The sequence below is a fragment of the Dreissena polymorpha genome, chromosome 5 (genome assembly GCF_020536995.1).
Source record: "Dreissena polymorpha isolate Duluth1 chromosome 5, UMN_Dpol_1.0, whole genome shotgun sequence".
Taxonomy (NCBI): domain Eukaryota; kingdom Metazoa; phylum Mollusca; class Bivalvia; order Myida; family Dreissenidae; genus Dreissena; species Dreissena polymorpha.
The window spans coordinates 113838863-113861311 of NC_068359.1; the positions used below are offsets into that span (position 1 = coordinate 113838863).

The 22449-nt window shown below is 34.0% G+C and overlaps 1 protein-coding gene across 1 annotated transcript in view; it reads left to right on the forward strand.

Moving 5' to 3' along the window:
* The window catches only part of LOC127832370 (guanylate cyclase 32E-like), a 52718-nt gene extending 36972 nt beyond the window's left edge, over positions 1-15746 (forward strand). The window contains exons 13-21 of the mRNA XM_052357805.1: positions 1561-1726; positions 4802-4951; positions 5452-5623; positions 5959-6099; positions 8829-8952; positions 10961-11204; positions 12377-12475; positions 13055-13146; positions 13529-15746. Of these exons, the coding sequence (XP_052213765.1) occupies positions 1561-1726; positions 4802-4951; positions 5452-5623; positions 5959-6099; positions 8829-8952; positions 10961-11204; positions 12377-12475; positions 13055-13146; positions 13529-14086 (1746 nt within the window). The 3' untranslated portion in view covers positions 14087-15746. The remainder of the gene's footprint in view (positions 1-1560; positions 1727-4801; positions 4952-5451; positions 5624-5958; positions 6100-8828; positions 8953-10960; positions 11205-12376; positions 12476-13054; positions 13147-13528) is intronic.
* The last annotated feature ends 6703 nt before the right edge of the window (positions 15747-22449 follow it).

A 22449-nucleotide genomic window follows, 5' to 3' on the forward strand; every position in this document is an offset into this window, starting at 1 on the left:
TGTTGTTGTTATTTTTATAAGATTATGTAGTTATTCAAGTTAATCAAATTGTTTTCGAGCCATTTAGAAAATTGTCGAAAAAGGTTATTTGACTGGGATTTCAACCCACATTAAGTAGGCTTCTACATTTTGTTATGATATCTATTACAGTTATAGACATTATTAACGATGACAAAAGTTACAAAACAAACATTTAGTATCAAATATCTATAAATTAGTATCGATTTTAAACAGATTAGAGTGCCTGGTTAATACATTTGCATTATACAGAAAACAAATATGTATTTGTAACAGAGATTCCAGTTCCCTTTTGCGGGGACCAGCTTCTTAGATCTTCTTAAATTTTGCTGTCACAACTTCTGTTGATTTCAACAATTTTACGGTTAAAACTTGCAAATAAAAAATCACGCGCTATCTTGGAAATGACATAATCGAAAAAATTAATTTATGGTGACCTGTCGATTGCATATTGAATACAACATTATTTTAACGCTTAAATACGAAGACTCACTTGGTTCCTGGAAAAAATAAATAACCGTTTTTGCGTCCAATAAAGTTGGGTGCAACTTATAGTACATTTTTTTACTTGTCCAAAAACATTGGGTGCGAACGCACCCAACGCACCCCCCAGGGGGGCTACGGGTATGAGAGTATAACTCAGGTATATATTGCGTTATTTAGTGGGTGCAAACTATATTCATTATCAGTTTGCAGAATAAAACTTCGTTATTAACCAGTGACTCATAAGTCTTCGTTATTAACCAGTGACTTATTAGTCTTCGTTATTAACCAATGATTCATTAGGCTTCGTTATTAATCAGTGACTCATTAGTCTTCGTTATTAACCAGTGACTTATCAGTCTTCGTTATTAACCCGTGACTCATTAGTCTTCGTTATTAACCAGTGACCCATTAATCTTCGTTATTAACCAGTGACTCATTAGTCTTCGTTATTAACCAGTGACTCATTAGTCTTCGTTATTAACCAGTGACTCATTAGTCTTCGTTTTTTTAACCAGTGACTCATTAGTCTTCGTTATTAACCAGTGACTCATTAGTCTTCGTTATTAACCAGTGACTCATAAGTCTTCGTTATTAACCAGTGACTCATTAGCCTTCGTTATTAACCAGTGACTCATTAGTCTTCGTTATTAATCAGTGACTCATTAGTCTTCGGCAGGGGAGCTACGGGTATTAGAGTATAACTCAGGGATATGTTGCGTTATTTAGTGGGTGCATACTATATTCATTATCAGTTTGCAGAATAAAATTTCGTTATTGTTGAGTTTTTTTGTGCGTCAATATAGTATGCATTTTCCGCGTGCGAAGTTGAACGTCGTAATGATTGCGTTAGTATGTGTGTATCTATGTTTAACTTTATAATGTTTACGTTACTTAGTTTACGTATACTTTATTTCTTCTCTGTGTATATTGGCAAACTTCGTTATTGTTGATTTATTTAGGCAAATAATAGCAAATGCATTTTGCTTGTGCAGTACAGATTTTCGCAATTGTTAAGTTATTACGTATGTGTACACATAATTGCTCTTCCGCATGCAGGGTATGACGTTCATCCACGACAGCGAGATCCATTACCATGGCAACCTGAAGACCAGCAACTGCCTAGTGGACGCACGTTGGGTTCTTATGGTAACGGACTTCGGACTGCACAGGCTAGGAAACGGGCGCGCTAGCAGCTCCCCGGACCCACAAAACTATTACGAAAGTATGTTGCCCTCCATACAGAATAACTATGAAAGTATGTCACCTTATTAAATAAACGAACTTACGTCATATTAACAATGACTCAAATCAAAGAACTAAAAGTACGGAAATACTATGAAAATATATTTCTCCAACACTAGTGTGTGTGGTAACTTCTTATTGTTGAAATTTGTATGCACACTTTTAGATTAGATGACTTTGTTTACAAGTCTAATGTATATTGGCTTATATTGAAATAATTCAGAAAGCTCCATTAACCCAGTTATGCCTAGTGGACTCTCCCATCCTTCTAAGTTGGATCAAGTTGTTTCCAAAATTAGGGATGTCTAGTATATTTATTTCTATATTTAGAACAATTCTTACAGAAATTCCTTTAAGCAAACAGCGTAGACCCAGATGAGACGCCTCGTCTCATCTGGGTTTACGCTGTTTGCAATGTCCTTTTTTCAGGACGCTAGGCATAAATGGGTTATTAATTAAGCTCGCTATAAAATGTAACAAGGCCATATTAAAAATATTGAAAGTGTACACCCTAACCCAGACTTGCGTGTAGTTAGGTCATATTTGTATATGCTTTAGATCGACATAATACGAGCACATTTATGAATCACATACGTATTTGTAGTGAGTCACAAGTTACAAAGATATTTCCAACACAACCCGATTGTTTTGTCCTAACACGAATCGTTAGCATACGCATAGGCAAATTTAAATTGTATTCAGTGAATCTTAATACTCGCAAAATAACTGTAAAGCCATTGGTGAATTTCCAAAACTAATGGACAACATGCTTCTCAACGGTTTATCTCCTGCTGATGTATGGTAAGTCATTAAACCAGTAAAAAAATAATGGTTACGTTATTCATTTATTCGTTTAAATTTACATACTGCTTAAATGCTTTAGGAAAAAGTGTTGTGTCCACAATTAATTCGGAAATGTAATTACCGTGTAATACGTCAATGCAATTCACTAAGGATTTTCAATTTTCAGCCACACGGTGCTAATAAACAACCTCATATTTAGCAGTCGGTTCTGTGACAGCATTCAGAAATAACAGCTCGCATACATTGCACTCATGCATTATTAGTTTAGGGAAACCGTATAGCGCTTCCGATTGTTATGCGATTTAAGATGTAGATCTATCTCATGTAAAACCTGAAAAATCAGCTAAATCGATTGACAGTGTGCAGTTCCCAGTATATTTGAATACCCTCAAAGTAGTTTCATTTAAAATTGAATCAAAAACACTCCGATTCTGAGTTTGTATGACCGAGTTATGTTATGAATTGCGTTCACTTGCGTTCACAATATTCAAACTGTCGTATTTCTTACCGCGTAAATACAATCAGGACTACATGTGTTTGAGGTGTTACAGCACACAAATAAGGTCGTTTTATATTGCTGAAAACATCGTCATATTACCATATAAATCTTAAATCACTAGTACACAACGTTTTGAATGATAAGACAAGGATTTTTGTTCTTTTTGTGGACATGATGAAATGATTTTATCCAAATGGAAGAAATGCATTGTCGTTAAAATTACTTGGAACACGGAATTGAATGTAAATTACTTAAAATGATAGAGGGCATGTACTTACATGTTAAATCTTGCGTTACGCATCAGAAGTGGTTAGCGTGTGACTATGATATTAATTAGTGGAAACATTATGTTGAATGAAAGATAAAATTATAACGAAACATTAACTTCTCTTAAAAAATCATTTCACTATCAAATATATATATTTATTTATATATATATATATAACAAGGTATTCAACTCAAAATCAGTCGTGTGTTTAAAATGTCGGCCAGTTGATATGTATGTTAACATAGGTTCAAACGGCGCTGGACTGTAATTTTTATATGAATAATCTAATGGCAAGAACGGTAAGAATGTGTTTTTTTCATACGTTTTATTGAATTGATGAACCTAGGTCCGTGAACTTCAAAGGGAAAATATCCTTTACTCCTTGAAGATTTCAGCCTTCGATCGGGTCTGATCGATGACGAGTAGGTCACGCGAGTTGTGTATTGTTTTATTTCTTAAAATTTGACCCAGCACTTCTTTTTCAGAGAAGTTGATTTGTCGTTATAATTTGATTATTTTTCATTCAAAATGATCTTTTTACTAATCAATATCATAGCCACATGCTAACCACTAATGTTACGCATTTTGCAATTCTCAGACCATTTTAATTTTGCAGTTAGATTTCGGCAGAATAAGTAATGTCACTTTAACCTTCTTTGATGATTGAAGATTAAGAGTTGTATTGACCATAGAGTCCATCATCAGGATTGAATATTTTTAGAGTCCACGTATTTTACTGCTTCGTTTATTTAATAAGGTGCTTGAATAACACTATTATAAACGCCTTTATTTTAACAAATAACTAAAGCCACCACAAAGTCATCAAATATTTGGAGGTTTTCGGCTAAACAATTTGCACCAAGCGGGCGAATTAAAAACATCTAAATTCCATTTAAGATATGTCATTCATAATGTAACATTTCTCCCAAACACATTTTTAGTATAGTGCCATTAATGAACTTTTAAAACAATAATTTGGCTCAGTTTTTTGTCCGTGATTTTTGTTACGGGTAATGTACTTAGTAACCGGTACCTTCATTCAGCCAGCCTCAATAACTAAAGGCGTATCTTCAATAATCTGAGCCGACCAGAAGCAGCCAGTATATTCAGTTCATTTGATAAGACCACAGTAGTTAAACGGATCAGACATTATTTAATTGAGAAGCTTTTGCCACTGAACGAAATACACACATATCTGTAACATTCATATCTAGAGCTACTTGAGGAAAAAAGACGTTTTGTTTTTGTTTAATGTAGCGATAGTGTGGCATAATCTGTTTCGACGAAGTAACTTTTGTGAGGGGCAAAATGGATAATGCGATTTGAATAAAAACATGTTTTATTTCTTTTTACGATTTATTGAGTTGGCAAATTTGGCATACGACAAACTTATCGATTTGTAATAGCCTATGTGCTAAACAACAATATAATTGGAAATGTTTCAGATGTTAATTATAATAATAGTTATTTTAATACAAACTTAGCTATAGTGTGGCACGCACCGGAAGTACTCAGAGGCACGAGCCGAGAGTCTGTGGGCACGCAGAAGGCGGATGTGTACGCGTTCGCGCTCATCCTGTACGCGCTGTTAGGCCGGAAGGGACCGTGGGGAGACACCGAGTATTCCAGCAAAGGTAGCCAATCTCGTTTAAACCATAGATGATCATTACCGGTAATTCATTTGAACCATAGATGATCATTACCGGTAATTCATTTAAACCATAGAGGATCATTACCGGTAATTCATTTAAACCATAGATGATCATTACCGGTAATTCATTTAAATCATAGATGATCATTACCGGTAATTCATTTAAACCATAGATGATCATTACCGGTAATTCATTTAAACCATAGATGATCATTACTGGTAATTCATTTAAACCATAGATGATCATTACCGGTAATTCATTTAAACCATAGATGATCATTACCGGTAATTCATTTAAACCATAGATGATCATTACCGGTAATTCATTTAAACCATAGATGATCATTACCGGTAATTCATTTTAACCCTACCCCAGACGGCGGCTGTTATTGAACGTGTTTCTTAGAAATAGTCCTGATGCTTGAAATCTCCAAATACCGTATGACATGTAATAGAAAGACACGATTGCCATGTATAATTTAGAAATCATTGAGCTACTACGGAGCGAGAGTTCCTCGATCAGACCGGATATGGCAAGCCTGGCGTGCGAGTCATACATAAGCGACTGCATCCGGGACTGCTGGGCGGAGGATCCGGATATGAGACCAACCTTCAAGGACATCCGCGTGAAACTGAAGCCGATGTTACAGGGAATGTAATTGATTTACAATAATAAACATTTTACTCACGAACGAATATTGTACTTATTATGATAAGTTTTGTAATAGTTATAATTACAATAACTATTATAATAACAATAACCATTATTATTTTTATTATTATTATTTTATTAATGTTGTTATTATATTTATACATTTTACGATTTCAAAATCACTTAATAATGTCTTAAAGTTTCGGCAACTTTTAAGCAAGTCTTAATAAACATTTCACCAAAACTACCGTTTTTTTTACTTCTGCTCACACGTCCAACATATTGGAAAACACGTGTATATTATTTCAGCAAGTCTGACATTATCTGCTTGGTTTCAGCAAGTCAAACATATTGGACAACATGCTGTACATGATGGAGCGATACTCCAATAACCTGGAGAGTCTGGTCGCTGACCGCACAGAGTTGTTGTTCGAAGAGAAAAAGATGACGGAGAATCTGCTGCTTAGGATGTTGCCAAGGTAACAAAGATCCTGTTTCTTAGTATGTTGCCAAGGTAACATGAAACCTGCTACTCAGGATGTTGCCAAGATTACAAAGAACCTCAAGCACAGGGTTTTGTCAAGGTAACGGAGAACTTGCCGATCAGGATGTTGCAAAGGCAATCCACATGGATCACGTGATAATGGTGTGTGTACAGCCGGTGCTGTGCAGATAACGAGCAAACACTCTCAAAACTCTTGTCCAATTGAGCCGTGCTCTGTGAAAAAAGGGCTTAATGCATGCGCGTACAGTGTCCTCCCAGATTAGCCTGTACAGTCCGCTTAGATTTTTGCTAAGAAGAGACTTTTTTTTAAACAGAAAATGTCATAAAAGCGGAAACTGTCGTCCCTGATTAGCCTGTGGGGTAATCTGGGACGACACTTTACGCACATGTTTTAAACCCCATTTTTACAGAACAAGACTCAATTAATCTCAGAGTTAAATTTCACCTTCCATCTCCACTCATTTAATGATAAACAATACCATTGTGTTTGAGAACGTTACTATGGCAAGCGAAATGCACATTAATTCCTTAAGCAACGGTTTAAGAGTTAAGTATATAGTTAAGAGACTTTGAACCCGGGTTCGAAGTGCCGTTTGCACATTGATTCCTTAAACCCGGGTTCAAGACTTTGAACCGCGGTTAAAAGTCTATTAACAATATAGTTAAGAAACAACCAATGAAATCGTGAAATTTGCCTTCTATTTGTGGTTTAAGCTCCGCTGATTGGTTGTCTCTGAATTATGTAGATAAGAGATTTGTATCTATCTTTAGACACACTTTGAACCGCGGTTCAAACTCTTTAACTCGGGTTTAAGGAATAAATGTGCAAGCGGCACTTTGAACTTGGGTTCAAATTCTCTTAACCCTATAGTTAATTGTTAAATGATTAATGTGCATTCCGCGCTTCTTAACCCCAGTTTAAGACTTTGAACCGCAGTTTAAGACTTTGAACCGCAGTTTAAGACTTTGAACCGCAGTTTAAGACTTTGATCCACAGTTCAAAGTCTCTTAACCCTATAGTTAAGAAAGGAATTAATGTGTAAACGGCACTTTGAACTCGGGTTCAATGTTTCTTAACTATATAATTAACTGTTAAATAATTAATGTGCATACCGCGCCTCTTAACCGCAGTTTAAGACTTTGAACCGCAGTTCAAAATCTCTTAACCCTATAAGAGATGACCAATGAAGTCGCGGCATTTACCTTCTAATTGTGGTTTAAGCTCCGCTGATTGGTTGTCTCAGATAACAGAGTTATTTCTATTTTTAGACACACTTTGAACAGCGGTTCAAAGTCTTGAACCCGGGTTTAAGGAATTAATGTGCAAACGGCACTTCGAACCCGGGTTCAAAGTCTCTTAACTATATAGTTAACTGTTAAACCGTGGTTTAAGGAATCAATGTGCATTTCGCTTGCCATACGTTACGTTGATAATCCTTTGATATTGTGTGCTTAATTGAGTTCCTTATTTGTTTCACCACTGACATTAAACACATTGTTTAAACTTCAATAACATTGAGTTCAATACATACGGAGTTCCAAGAGTTTGTATCAGTCAATAGGCTTGTGTGATGACGTATCTCACGATAGGCGGAGCCTCGAGTGTGATGCAAACAAAATAGCACAAGCCACGAGACTGATACAAACTCTTGGAACAATTGACTAGCGTAATATTTCTTTTGTAATACAACAACTTACGAAAACAGTTAACAATTGTATTTTTTTGCTTTAACAAACCTGACAAAACAATGACTAAAATGGTACGGCATAGTTTATTTAAGACGCGTATGAATACAGTTTATGTAATACTAACGTGTAAACATTTGAACCGGGAAAACAGAGGTTTCCGACACACCTTAATGACATCGTTAATCCAATGTTAATAACAATTAAGTTGACAACTTTAATCCAATGTCTATAACAAAAACGTTGAAACGATGCACTTCCACTTCTATTATTCCATGTCTTTATCGAAAGTTAGTTTAAACCACACTATTTTATTGTACTCCTATCAAAATTTACATTTATTCATGATAAACACACACTCCGAAAAACATTAAATGCATTCGTTCGATGTTTTAAACAAATAGTTACACATGTCCTTAAATTCCAGAGAGTTTAAATAAAACTATTGTGTTTCGTCACAGAAATGATGTCACACGGTTACTAAGTACTATTTTTCGTAATATAAATAGGAGTTTCCTATTTTCGGTGCGTGTAATGTGACGTCATTAAATGGGTCAAAGAAAGTAGTGCGGCTAGTATGGTAATATTGATTCGGAAAACAGCGAGTAGCTTAATACGGGGTTTATTTCAACGATTGATACAACCTGTATTTTGTTAAAAGCATTAAACAGGTATATTATAAATTATCTTTCTAAATGATCCATTTTGCAAAAAGTATATCAGATTACCATGTGATATTTGCGAACATCGATAAACTGCCGCCTGACTAAACTGACTTTGCATATGATTTAACACATTACACATGTATAAAGTACGCACGATCTCATGCATGTACTCTCAACAGATATGGTCAGTTAGTTTTATGTATTATTAAATTTAATATATTTGTTGATGAGTAATAATAGAAATAATTTAGTTTTTTAGAATAAACTGAAAAAAGAAAAAAACAACGAGTGACCGCGACTGAACAATATAAATGCATCAAGCTCACACGAATGTTACTTGTTCAACCATTAGGTTCGTTGCTGAGCGGCTGAAGAAAGGTGAGCCGGTGGTGCCGGAAGTGTACGACAGCGTCTCCATCTACTTCTCGGACATCGTGGGCTTCACCGCCCTGTCAGCGGAGAGCACCCCTATGGAGGTAATCACCAATACATTAAACATTTGCATCAACATACGGTTAGTTTTGCAATTATTTAAATATATACCAATATATAGTGCCAGTTACGCGGTCTCGGTAGTTTTCAGACTGTACTTACGAGGTCAATATAAAAAACGGGGTCTATATACAACCCCGCATTCTAGGCTCCTTTAATTACTATGAGGGGGGTGTAGGGGAGGTAATGCAATCAAATCTCACAATAAGGTCTTAAATCGAAAACCACAATCAGGTCTGAAATTGAAATTGTATATACCTCGCAAATAAGTTCGCTATATATTTCCTTGTATAAGACGTTAAATAAATGACGTATTTATATACAATAATAATAGTAGGTACCCCTATATACCTTAATTCGTGTTTATATCGGATAAAAAAGGGTATTTATTGTATGTGTGGTATTATATTGTCTGAAGAGTAAAATAAAGAATCAATATTGTATTCAAAACAACGAACGTTATGTCTGTGTGTGCTTTAGTACAAAACAAAATAAAATAAGTCGAGGGAAGCCCAAACACCAAACTTTTGTGAGCTATGATTTCATCAAAATAACATCATGAATGAGTCAAACATTCTTTTAGTTCCGCTGAGCACGAAGTTATCATGGGTATATCTTGTGATTAGTCTATGTACGGCGTCGATCGCCGGTCGTCGTGCTGCTTCATCCTGCATCACTCTACATGCCTCCTTGTGTACTCATTCTTGATTAAACATCGTCAGAATTTGTATCTTTTCTAATGATATTCATAGTTCGAATATGTTTCACGTGAGTAAAGGAAAGAAGAGAGAAACATTAGTCATATTGCAGTAATAATACCTTAAATGGACTGTATCTAAATCCTTATATCTTTCTTTCTGTCTATTTGGAAATTGTTGTGTCCAACCGTAGACCATTACTTGTCCGGAGGTCTTCTTGTACACTTTTGAACGTTAAACATTAAAACTTGCATTTTCCCTCGTTTTATGAAAGTTGTAATTTAAACATGTCAATGACACGTCTTGTAACCTCAGTAAAACTTATAAAATTGTATGTTTTCGATGCAAGCGACCTTTATTTTGAAAACAATAACAATACATTTTATTCGATTGAAAAGCACAGACAAATTTTTAGTCAACTTCATCTTAAAAATGTTTATCTTCACAATTGTGTATTTAGAAGGTTAAATGTTAATGCGAAAAAACAAAACATACGACGGATAGTACTGTTTATTACTTTGCAATATGCTTGTATTATATGACTGTTTGTAAATCTTAGATAACCACACATTTTGCGTAGGCAGCTATCAAATCATATTGTCTGATTATATCGCATACCTCTTAACGACCAAACAACACGCACTACTCTTTTATTGACGCAGTAGCCCGCGCGGCAATACATTTACTGCCAACTCACGACGATAAATCGGACTTTAACGCGATGAGACATTCTGTGACACATTAGAAAGAAAGAAATCGCATGTTTATACTTCATCTAGTTTTCCAGCCATCAATGATAGAAACATCACGATATACTCTATGGATAAAAAGCATGTTTGCCTTTCAAATAATATATTGGGGATATTGGTGAAATCAGATTAATTTTACATTTCACAAATGGGAATGGTTGCGAGGCGGTCGGTCTTTGATATCAATTGTAAGTGGTAGAAAGTGTAGCTCACTGTGACTTAATTAAACCCAACAACCATTCTAAAAAAATAGTCACATTATTAACTAAAGCAACAGTACACAATTATCTTTATTTTTTTTAATTACAAACCCATAGCATTATTAATTATATTTATATTTATTTTGTATCAATTGCAAATCGTTTGTCATATTTTATTACAGTTCAAATACTACATTTGTAACTGTGATGAGTTTGTAATAAACAACTCAAGCGAAGCACACGTCTTAGTCGCTTGTTAAGTCGTTTAATCTTTAACTATTTTAAACGGATACAGATACAATGTGTCATTAGATGTTTCTGAAACGGTGAACATGATTGCCACAGGTCGTCTGCATGCTAAACGATCTGTACACGTGCTTCGACGCCATCGTGGAGAACTTTGACGTCTACAAGATTGAGACGATTGGTGACGCGTATTTTGTCGTGAGTGGTCTGCCCTTGCGAAACGACGACCTGCATGCGGGCGAGATAGCGTCTATGTCACTGCGCATGCTCCAGGAAATAAAACGCTTCAAGATACGTCACAGACCTAACGACACGCTCAAGTTGCGGATCGGTCTGCATTCGGGTTTGTGCTTTTCATACGGCTGAGTTCCGTATCGTTGGTATTATTCGTCATATTTTTAAAACATATGGAAAATTTACAATTGAAAAATAGGTTACACAATTTAATAGTCAAAACCTTTTGTTTTAAACAATTGTACTTAAAGCTAAATAACAACATTAAGTATTAAAGTTTACATATGGTACACATATTTTTTACAATATGTAAAATTGTTGAGTTTTTAAGTGTGCGTATACCCTTCTCTGTATACAGGGTATCAATTCGTAATTGTTGCGTTATTTAGTGTGCGTATACTTTAAAGGGATCTTTTCACGCTTTGGTAAATTGACAAAATTGAAAAAAGTTGTTTCAGATTCGCAAATTTTCGTTTTAGTTATTATATTTGTGAGGAAACAGTAATACTGAACATCTACCATGGTCTAATATAGCCATTATATGCATCTTTTGACGATTTTAAAACCTAAAAATTATAAAGCGTTGCAACGCGAAACGATTGAATAATTTGGAGAGTTCTGTTTTTGTCGTTAAATTTTGTGAAACTACGAAGATTGCTTATATAACGTATAAAATGCGTCAAGTACGTGTACTCGGCGGAATAGCTCAGTAGGCTAAGGCGTTTTTACTTCAGGACTCTGGCAGGACTCCAGGGTTCACTGGTTCGAAACCTGGACCGGGAAATGTTCTTTTCCTTTTTTAAATTTTATTCTTGATTTTTTACTGGAGCTGTTACGATCCAATGCTTACATTTATCAATATAAAGCATTTAATGAATAAGTTAAAAAATGCCAAAATCTGTGAAAAGGCCCCTTTAAGCCTTCTCTGTGTTGTTCAGCGCTATGTATGCCGCGCTACAAGCTGTGCAATTCTTAAACCTCATTTCCTTTGTTCAATTAAAATACCGTGTGTCCCCTTGCATGCCTTGTGCGATGGACCTGAAGATACCACGCTAACCGCTGTTCAATTAGTAAAAACCATTTACCATGTCCATTAATTATATCTATTTTCCCATTTGAATTATAATATCCGTTTTTTCCTGTTTAATTGTACAACTTTCTGTCTACTGTTCAATTACAGTACTTCCTTTCCCATGTTCAAGTAAAATGGCTCCGTTGTTCATGTTAAATTACAATACCTCCTTTCCCCTGTTCAGGTATAGTACCTCCTTTCCCCTGCAGGTCCCTGCGTCGCCGGTGTGGTGGGCCTGAAGATGCCGCGCTACACGCTGTTTGGTGACACCGTGAACACAGCGTCCCGTATGGAGTCCACGGGAGTGCGTGAGTAGCAACTTCACTCGTTATATCTGCAAGATATGTTCGACATGTTTTATACAATATATATATTTTTTTATAACAGAAAAGTACGATTTCTCTAGCTGCCAGTGTTCATTGTAACTAGATTTACATAATGTGAATATATTAATGTACATTGTAATACCAGAGGAAAAAAAGAGCATATCCATGGTTGAAAGCGCAAAATAAACAAAGATTCTATGAAATGAAACTAGGAATCTAAACTCGAAATGACATTTAAGCCTTGTGGATTGACAGTACATGTGGATATCTTCTGAATAAACTAATTGATAAACTGACATAGGGTCACATGATATATTTTGGTTTTGTATGTAGAAGATGTTATTACGTTAAACCCTCTTATTTTAGTAATTTTTTTTTTTTTAGTTTTATGATATACAAATCTAAAATGAATAAATTAACTACTGAACTGCCAATGCACGTTTTCATAATTGTTTATACAATTTGCAACCACCTATGCTAAAAGGTCGTTGCATCAACGATCGGTAAACATTTCATCCGCCCTTAAACAGCAGTTCATTTTCGGTCGGAATCTGTTTTCAGCCCTGAAGATCCACTGCAGTGAGACTATCACGTGTCTGCTAAGGAAGCTGGGAGGCTACCAACTCACTGAGCGAGGCCTCGTCAACGCCAAGGTAAGAACATTCCGTACATGCAGCGTTTGGTTATTAATTACGCGTATGTCAATATCTTTTCATATAAAAAAAGAACATGTTACGTATATTTATATATTTGTTTGTTTGAACGCGTGAAAATGCGTTAAACTAAACAGTATTGAGATTTTTACGTCGAAAGCCGTAGTATTTCAGGCATGTTTGTGTGCATTGCTTGGGTTGTTCCCGTTTGAGTTTCGAAAAGGTCAAAGCGAAGCTCGCAAAACGTAGTGAGTCACCCATCTCTCATTAAAAAGTCCATACGCAGCCTTGCTTCTTTCATCAACAAGTTTTTTTTGGTTATAGATGGTACATCTAACGATCAATTCTGCAGTTTATGATACATTTGCTGATATTTGCACAGGGCAAAGGCGAGATGCTGACCTTTTTCCTTGAGGGTGAGGACGAATCTCACCGGCAGAGGCGCATCTCTCACAGCCGCCTTTCCGGTAAAATCACGCCCAATGGTGACCTCAATCCAGCGGGCGAGATCTTTGGCGCGCCTATCATCCATCCACGATATTGGACCAATGGATTCACTAACAGCTCATGTGACCTCTCCCCGGTATTTCCGAACTACAATCACAACATTCCAATTATAGAGAACTGTGATAGCCCCGAGGACAATGTGTTTGACAAATCTTTCAATGCGCATGACGCTCCCTCTCCTCCCTCTCAGAAAGGTATGCAGCGGAGCGGTTCCACGCAGCATCCTCATGCTCTAAACTCAACATGCAACTCAAAACTTCAGGATCTATTGACCGGCAACCAGTCGGCCAAACGCCCGACCAGACTTGGGAGACAGATATCGGATTCGGTCGACGGTCAACAAAATTCAGAACCCTTGAATAAAATAACGTTGGGACTTCTGCATAGAAATTTATCAGTCCCATCGTACATGATTGCAGAGGACAGCGTTTGACAGGGAGGCGACAACCCCGACACATTGTTTCTGAAACCCTATAACATCCGCAGTTGCTCTTCGGGTCTCGTGACGATTATAACACCACGTCATAATGCTAATTGTTAGAGAACCTGATTTAACTGGCGTATGGTTGTCTAAGATGAAAATAATTGCTCACGACTCGGAGCCAGCATCCACGAGTACGAGGAATACCATTGAAAATGTGTTGCCTCCAACCTCACACTGTCGAAAACATGCGATAATTAATAAAACTCTAATACTTGATACATTATAGCATCATTCTTGGAAAATGGGGTTTAATGCATAGATCATTCTTTGGAAAATGGGGTTTAATGCATGTGTGTTTGGTGTCGTTCCACAGGCTTATCAGTACGACACTTTACGCGTTCATCGTATTTATCATTTAAAGAAAATCTATTATTAGCGACAATCAAAGTAAGGCAGAATCTAATGTCGCTGATAAGCCTGTGCGGGCCAAACAATACCAATGTAAGTGTAAACTTATGTCATCAGTTTTAAAGAAAAGTGCAATAGCTTACTAGTATGCACAGCATGTTAAAACAATATATAATGCAACTGCATCAGCTTTTCGCTTCCGGAAAGCAGATCAAATTATGTTGTTATTTGTTTATTAGGTTGTTATATTATAAAAAATACATGTTAGGACACATACATATAGGATCTGGCAAGAGTTGTCATATCATACCATATTTTATTAAACGAGTTCAGGAATTGTGTTAGTAAGCGAGCCTTTGACGAGTTTAATAAAATATTGTATGAAATGACAACGAGTGTCAGATCTTTTTCATCACATTTACGCAAACATAATTACCAATCCCGAATATTGTTGCAACGTCATTTCAGCAAAATAACAAAATGCGATTGGTCAATCGAACGAAAACTAAGCCAATAAAATGCTTTAAAAGTAAATTACACATGTGTAAGATAAAAATATTCGTAATGGTTATATTACATGGGAAACTGGGTATGGCATGTGATAAATATAGGATCTGGCATGAGTTGTCATATCATACCATATTTTAGTGTCAGATCTTTTTATCACTTGCTTTTAAATGAGCAAATTAAATAAATATTTACGCAAACATAATGTTAAAACCCGAATGTTGTTTACATTTCGTGACGTCAGCAAAGTAACACAATGCGATTGGTCAATAAACGAAAACTAAGCCAATGAAAGCGATTAAAAAGTATATTACACATGTGTAAGATATAGAGAATATTTGTTGGATTTGATGGAATATCGATTTTATTCCTCGAGTGATCATATAAAATAATTTTATTTTATGCTTTTTTCACTGTTTATTTTCATTGTAGAAGAGTTTAACTGGATAATTTTGCTGGATTTATGACGTCATTTCGTAAAAAAAACGTCATTTCACAGAAAAACAGTGAAAAATATCGTTATTTTTCACTGATATTTTTCACTATTTTAAATAGTGAAAAATCAGTTTTATTTCACTGATATTTCTCTATAAACCACCACCAGAAAGCATAAAAAATATTCGTAATGGTTTTATTACATAGGAAACAAGGTATGGCATGTCATAAAGTAGTTTATTTAAATGTGCATACTGTTCTCATATTTATCATGAGTGTTTTGTATATATATATATATATATATATATATATATATATATATATATATATATATATATATATATATATATATATATATATATATATATATATATATATATATATATATATATAACATAGTGATGTCAAAATGCGATTTGCAGTTTGATGTTGAACTCATTTGTAGATTCCTCAGGTAGTTGCAAATAGATCCTGTATTATGTTTGTTCGCGTAATTATTTGTGCTAGACTACTTTTTTTATTTAAAAGTCCGATGTACGATGCCGACATAAACATTTTGGCTCTTTACTATAAATGTCAAGCAAAGTACTGTTTTGCTCATTAACGTTCGTTTTGTATGTCACATTTAGATTTTGTGGTGATTATATTACAATGTGATAATCTTTTTGCCAAACAAGGTCACTCAGACAGGTAAATATTGGGTGGCGTAGGTGCATGTATCACTGTTTTTTATTTCTTATATGCGCTACAATATTAAACTATTGTAATAATGTTTGTACTCTTATTTAATGAAACGATAAGTGCATGGACATGCGGTGTTACGTTTTCGTTAAATTAGAGTTGTGTTTTGTTTTCTATTTAAGCTGTGATAATTACCCGACAATTCATTTCAAAATCTTCTACAGTCCTTATATTGATTCCTTGTTAGGTATATGGATGGTTGTTGCATTATATTGTGATGTATTATCTTTGTAGTTCCACACTCAGACTGTGATTCAATATTGTTTAATATAGATTGAAATAAAGTTTGTTTTGTCAACTATTTTCTATTTTCTTCCCTACAAAAATATACAAGCAAGGTCTTATCATAGAAATCAACCTGGAAGACTTACGGCAAGCGTTACTGAATACACACGTGTCGATGAAAACTGTATAAGTGAAACAAGTTGCATGCACGTATAAACAAGCAAATGCTTTTTTTCTTTGAATTGTATTGAATTTTGGACCTTGTATAACTGCCTCTAAACTGCCTATTACTCAACAACTTGCGTGTGCTGCTTTGTGCAGTCCTGGCACGCATACTCACAAAACAGAATACTGGATTAAAAAAAAAACGATCGTTGCGTTCGCAGACCATCATATCATATGCAAATAGTAATGAGTCCTTTGTATTTAAATATGCATGGAACCTAGACTGTGACTTTATTGATTGATACTGTTTCTGTTTGTTTTTTATTATTCTGGGAATACCAGGCTTAATGCATGTGCGTAATGTAAATTTCAGTTATTATGTTGTTGGTTTTTTGTGGTTTAAAGAAAGTCTCTTTTAAACAAAAATCATATAAGACGGAAAGTTTCGTCGATGATTAGTCTCTGCAGACCACACTAGCTTAACCAGGACGACACGTTACGCACATGTAGTAAGCCCCATTTCCCAGAGCGATGCTCATATATAGTGCGTCTTGGATGTCGTTTATTTCAAACGAATGATAGCGTTTGTATGTAAATACATAGATGGGTTGCATTTGTTTTATTCATGGGTTTATTGTTTTAACTTCTTTAGTTGATATTCTTTTGGATTACTTAGTTTAGTTTTCTCTTAGACATGTAATGATATTGTATTGTCATAATGTTTTCGATAATTGGTTTGTCCTCAGAATGAATGTGTATTTTATAACCATGATATCTCAACCAGTAAACCGCGTATTAATAAATCTTTGTTTAAGTTATAGAAAATAACACATGTGAACGTCATTTGTGGTCGCTAAACAAACTTACACATCGACAAATACACACGCTATGCCGCGGTCATATTTATGTTCTGTAAACAGAGTACGTATATACTGGCAAATAGATTGTCAATTTAAAACACACGCACAGCTTGAACAAAATTATTATGAATAGTATACAAGATCAATAAAAAATCTGTAATAGATACAGTAAAACCATTTAATCAAGTTTGTAATCGATTGTGGCATAACACGTCGACGAAAAATAAAAGGTTTGTGTGTATGATACGCATTTTTATATAATGTAAAAATATGATAATCACACTTAAATTTTAGTCATCAAATGCAGAAGACAATCACAATTACATATCTCACAATATGAAATAAGCTAACATATTCCGACTGTTAAATTCTGTGATGAATCGTTTAAGATCGTAAAATTGTAAAGATAACATTTATTCGCTTAGTTTTATTTAATGGTCTTAATATAAACGCAACTTAATTGTGTATTTTAAATGACATCTTCGTTTATAGGGAGCCTGTTCCACATGAAAATCCGGCTCAAGCGGAAAGTGTCGAACACTATGTTTCATTTCACGACTGGTAACGAGGCTCAGTTTCATTATATTGAGTAAAAGGCTATGTTGTTCTCTTACAGCTGAGACGGTACCTCGATGCACCCATCTGTAAATATGGTATAAAGGCTCTTTAGACAAGGTATATTAGCCAAAATAAACACTTAACCTCAAACAAATTCTTTCACAATTGGTATCTCCAGTTTTCTATTCTAAAATGGAAGGAGAAGCTTAGAAAAAATTCCTATATTGTTTTTACTTCTTTAGTTGATATTCTTTTGGATTACTTAGTTTAGTTTTCTCTTAGACATGTAATGATATTGTATTGTCATTATGTTTTCGATAATTGGTTTGTCCTCAGAATGAATGAGTATTTTATAATCATGATATCTCAACCAGTAAACCGCGTATTAATAAATCTTTGTTTAAGTTATAGAAAATAACACATGTGAACGAAAATTGTGGTCGCTAAACAAACTTACACATCAACAAGTACACACGCTATGCCGCGGTCATATTTATGTTATGTAAACAGAGTATGTATATACTGGCAAATAGATTGTCAATTTAAAACACACGCACAGCTTGAAGAAAACTATTATGTATAGTATACAAGATCAATTAAAAATCTGTAATAGATACAGTAAAACCATTTAATCAAGTTTGTAATCGATTGTAGCATAAAAAGTCGACGAAAAATAAAAGATATGTATGTATGATACGCATTTTTATATAATTTAAAAATATGATAATCACACTGAAATTTTAGTCATCGAATGCAGAAGACAATCATAATTCCATATCTCACAATATGAAATAAGTTAACATATTCCGACTGTTAAATTCTGTGATTAATCGTTTAAGATCGTAAAAATGTAAAGATAACATTTATTCGCTTAGTTTTATTTTATGGTCTTAATATAAACGCAACTTAATTGTGTATTTTAATGGACATCTTCGTTTATAGGGAGCCTGTTCCAAATGAAAATCAGGCTCAAGCGGAAAGTGTCGAACACTATGTTTCATTTCACGACTGGTAAGAGGCTCAGTTTCATTATATTGAGTCAAAGGCTATGTTGTTCTCTTACAGCTGAGACGGTACCTCGATGCACCCATCTGTAAATATGGTATAAAGGCTTTTTAGGCTAGGTATATTAGCCAAAATAAACACTTAACCTCAAACAAATTCCTTCACAATTGGTATCACCAGTTTTCTATTCTAAAATGGAAGAAGAAGCTTAGAAAAAAAAGTCCTATATTGTTTTAACTTCTTTAGTTGATATTATTTTGGATTACTTAGTTTAGTTTTCTCTTAGACATGTAATGATATTGTATTGTCATAATGTTTTCGGTAATTGGTTTGTCCTCAGAATGAATGAGTATTTTATAACCATGATATCTCAACCAGTAAACCGCGTATTAATAAATCTTTGTTTAAGTTATAGAAAATAACACATGTGAACGTCATTTGTGGTCGTTAAACAAACTTACACATCGACAAATACACACGCTATGCCGCGGTCATATTTATGTTCTGTAAACAGAGTACGTATATACTGGCAAATAGATTGTCAATTTAAATCACACGCACAGCTTGAACAAAATTATTATGAATAGTATACAAGATCAATAAAAAATCTGTAATAGATACAGTAAAACCATTTAATCAAGTTTGTAATCGATTGTGGCATTAAAAGTCGACGAAAAATAAAAAGTATGTGTGTATGATACGCATTTTTATATAATTTAAAAATATGATAATCATACTGAAATTTTAGTCATCAAATGCAGGAGACAATCACAATTACATATCTCACAATATGAAATAAGCTAACATATTCCGACTGTTAAATTCTGTGATGAATCGTTTAAGATCGTAAAAATGTAAAGATAACATTTATTCGCTTAGTTTTATTTAATGGTCTTAATATAAACGCAACTTAATTGTGAATTTTAAATGACATCTTCGTTTATAGGGAGCCTGTTCCAAATGAAAATCCGGCTCAAGCGGAAAGTGTCGAACACTATGTTTCATTTCACGACTGGTAACGAGGCTCAGTTTCATTATATTGAGTCAAAGGCTATGTTGTTCTCTTACAGCTGAGACGGTACCACGATGCACCCATCTGTAAATATGGTATAAAGGCTCTTTAGGCTAGGTATATTAGCCAAAATAAACACTTAACCTCAAACAAATTCCTTCACAATTGGTATCTCCAGTTTTCTATTCTAAAATGGAAGGAGAAGCTTAGAAAAAAGTCCTAAGCTGTATTTTGATGGGAAATGTGTTTTTTGTGGGAAACATGCCTTTTTCTTAATTTTCATTACACATTTTTGGAATTTATCTACTACGAAAGAATAATCATAAGTTTTCTATTTATTTCAATGTAAATTTTTCATTTTATGTTGAAATATTATATATATATATAATGAAACGCTTTTCAATTAATCTATCTTCAACGAGTGATATTTTTTCGTAAATTAAATTTTTTGGTCATTTTTTAAGGAATTTTATGAAATATCATGACTGTGATAAAGCATGAATCATTATCGTTTAAACACTAGCAATTATACTTAACAATTATAGTTCATTCTTAGACTTTGCTTAGTAGAAAACACTAAATGTATACAAAAACAGTTGATTAAGCTAATTTTTAACATGAAAATATTTCATTCAACATATCAAAATCTGACTAAAAAATCAAAAAATCAAAATTTGCGTTAATTCAATGAAGTTTTTATAATCAATATATTTCTGCATTTTCAATATGCTTATTGAAGAATTTAAACATAAAAACTAGCATTCATAACTTAAAGGGGCCTTTTCACAGATTTTGGCATTTTTTTAACTTATTCATTAAATGCTTTATATTGATAAATGTAAACATTGGATCGTAAAAGCTCCAGTAAAAAATCAATAAAATAATTAAAAAAAGGAAAAGAACATTGCCCGAAGCAGGAGTCCTGAAGTAAAAACGCTTTAGCCTACTGAGCTATTCCGCCGAGTACACATTCACGACGTATTGTATACCTTATATAAACAATCTTCGTAGTTTCACAAAATTTAACGACAAAAACAGAACTCTCCAAATTATTCAATCGTTTCGCGTTGCAACGCTTTATAATTTTTAGGTTTTAAAATCGTCAAAAGATGCATATAATGGCTATATTAGAGCATGGTTAATGTTCAGTATTACTGTTTCCTCACAAATATCATAAATAAAACAAAAACTTACGAATCTGAAACAACTTTTTTCAATTTTGTCAATTTACCAAAGCGTGAAAAGATCCCTTTAACAATATTTCTTTGTTAATGGCAATAGTCAAGCTACACGACAGTTAATGGTATATATTAAAAATTTGCTACCAAACGTGTGTTTGAAATATAGAATCTCATCTCATCATTGCTTTGAATTGAAAAAAAGGATGATACGTAACAAATAACACTACTAGCTGAGCAATAATGCTTTGTATATGTCAAACTTTTTGTTTTGATGTAGACATTTTAGTTTAAACAAATATGCTGTTTTATTGTAACCGTTTTTTGTTTTATTATGCCCATGAAATACATGTGTGAGAGGGTGGGGGGTCGTAAACACATAAAACTTTTACAGTGTTTTCATATCTATGAGTACTGAACCCCTATCGTAAATGAGCAACGTAAGAGTAAGTTAAGAATCATCTCCCCTTGAAGTTGAGAAAAATATGAAATTACGCTTACAAGATGAAGCAGATTTTTTAAAACCTACACAGTTCTGTTCCATTAATGAAAACTGCACACGAAAGCCAGTAAAAAAAAAGAAATCAATGTAAATAAAAATGAACTATGAAATATTTGGGGGTTACAACACAACATCATAGATAATGGTCATTTGGGGGTTATAACACAACATCATAGATACTGGTTATTTGGGAGTTATAACACAAAATCTTAGATAATGTTTATACCGGTATCTTTTTCTATTTTGTTTAAAATAATCGGCCAATATATTAATATTTACAGTAGAACAAAAATTGTTCCATGTAAGTTCATTGAGTGCCTTTTACACTGAAATTCCCGACGCCCTTTGATGCTTTGCATCAATACCTATCTTGTTAATTAACATATCTCTATTGTCACCACATTGGATGATTGATGAATAATTGTATTTTGGGCCGGAGGCCTTGCATTATAATAAACCATATGTTATGTTATTATACATGATTTTAAATGAATAGTAAATTATTAGTTAGGATACCTTTGTAGTTTTTGAAGCTAATTAAAGTCCTTGACATCCCTTATCTCCAAGTTTTGAAACTGGACGGACATCTTGCTCTTCACAGATGACACAAACCTTTTTAATGTTGTATATACTGGTTACTGTTACTTCCAGGCTGTAAATATTGAAAATATCGTTAAAGCTACATGCATTTTATACAAATAGTATATAACTATATATTATCAGAAATATATACAGCTAAAATCGTTATATAAAGATAGACTTAGTCATTTACCGAT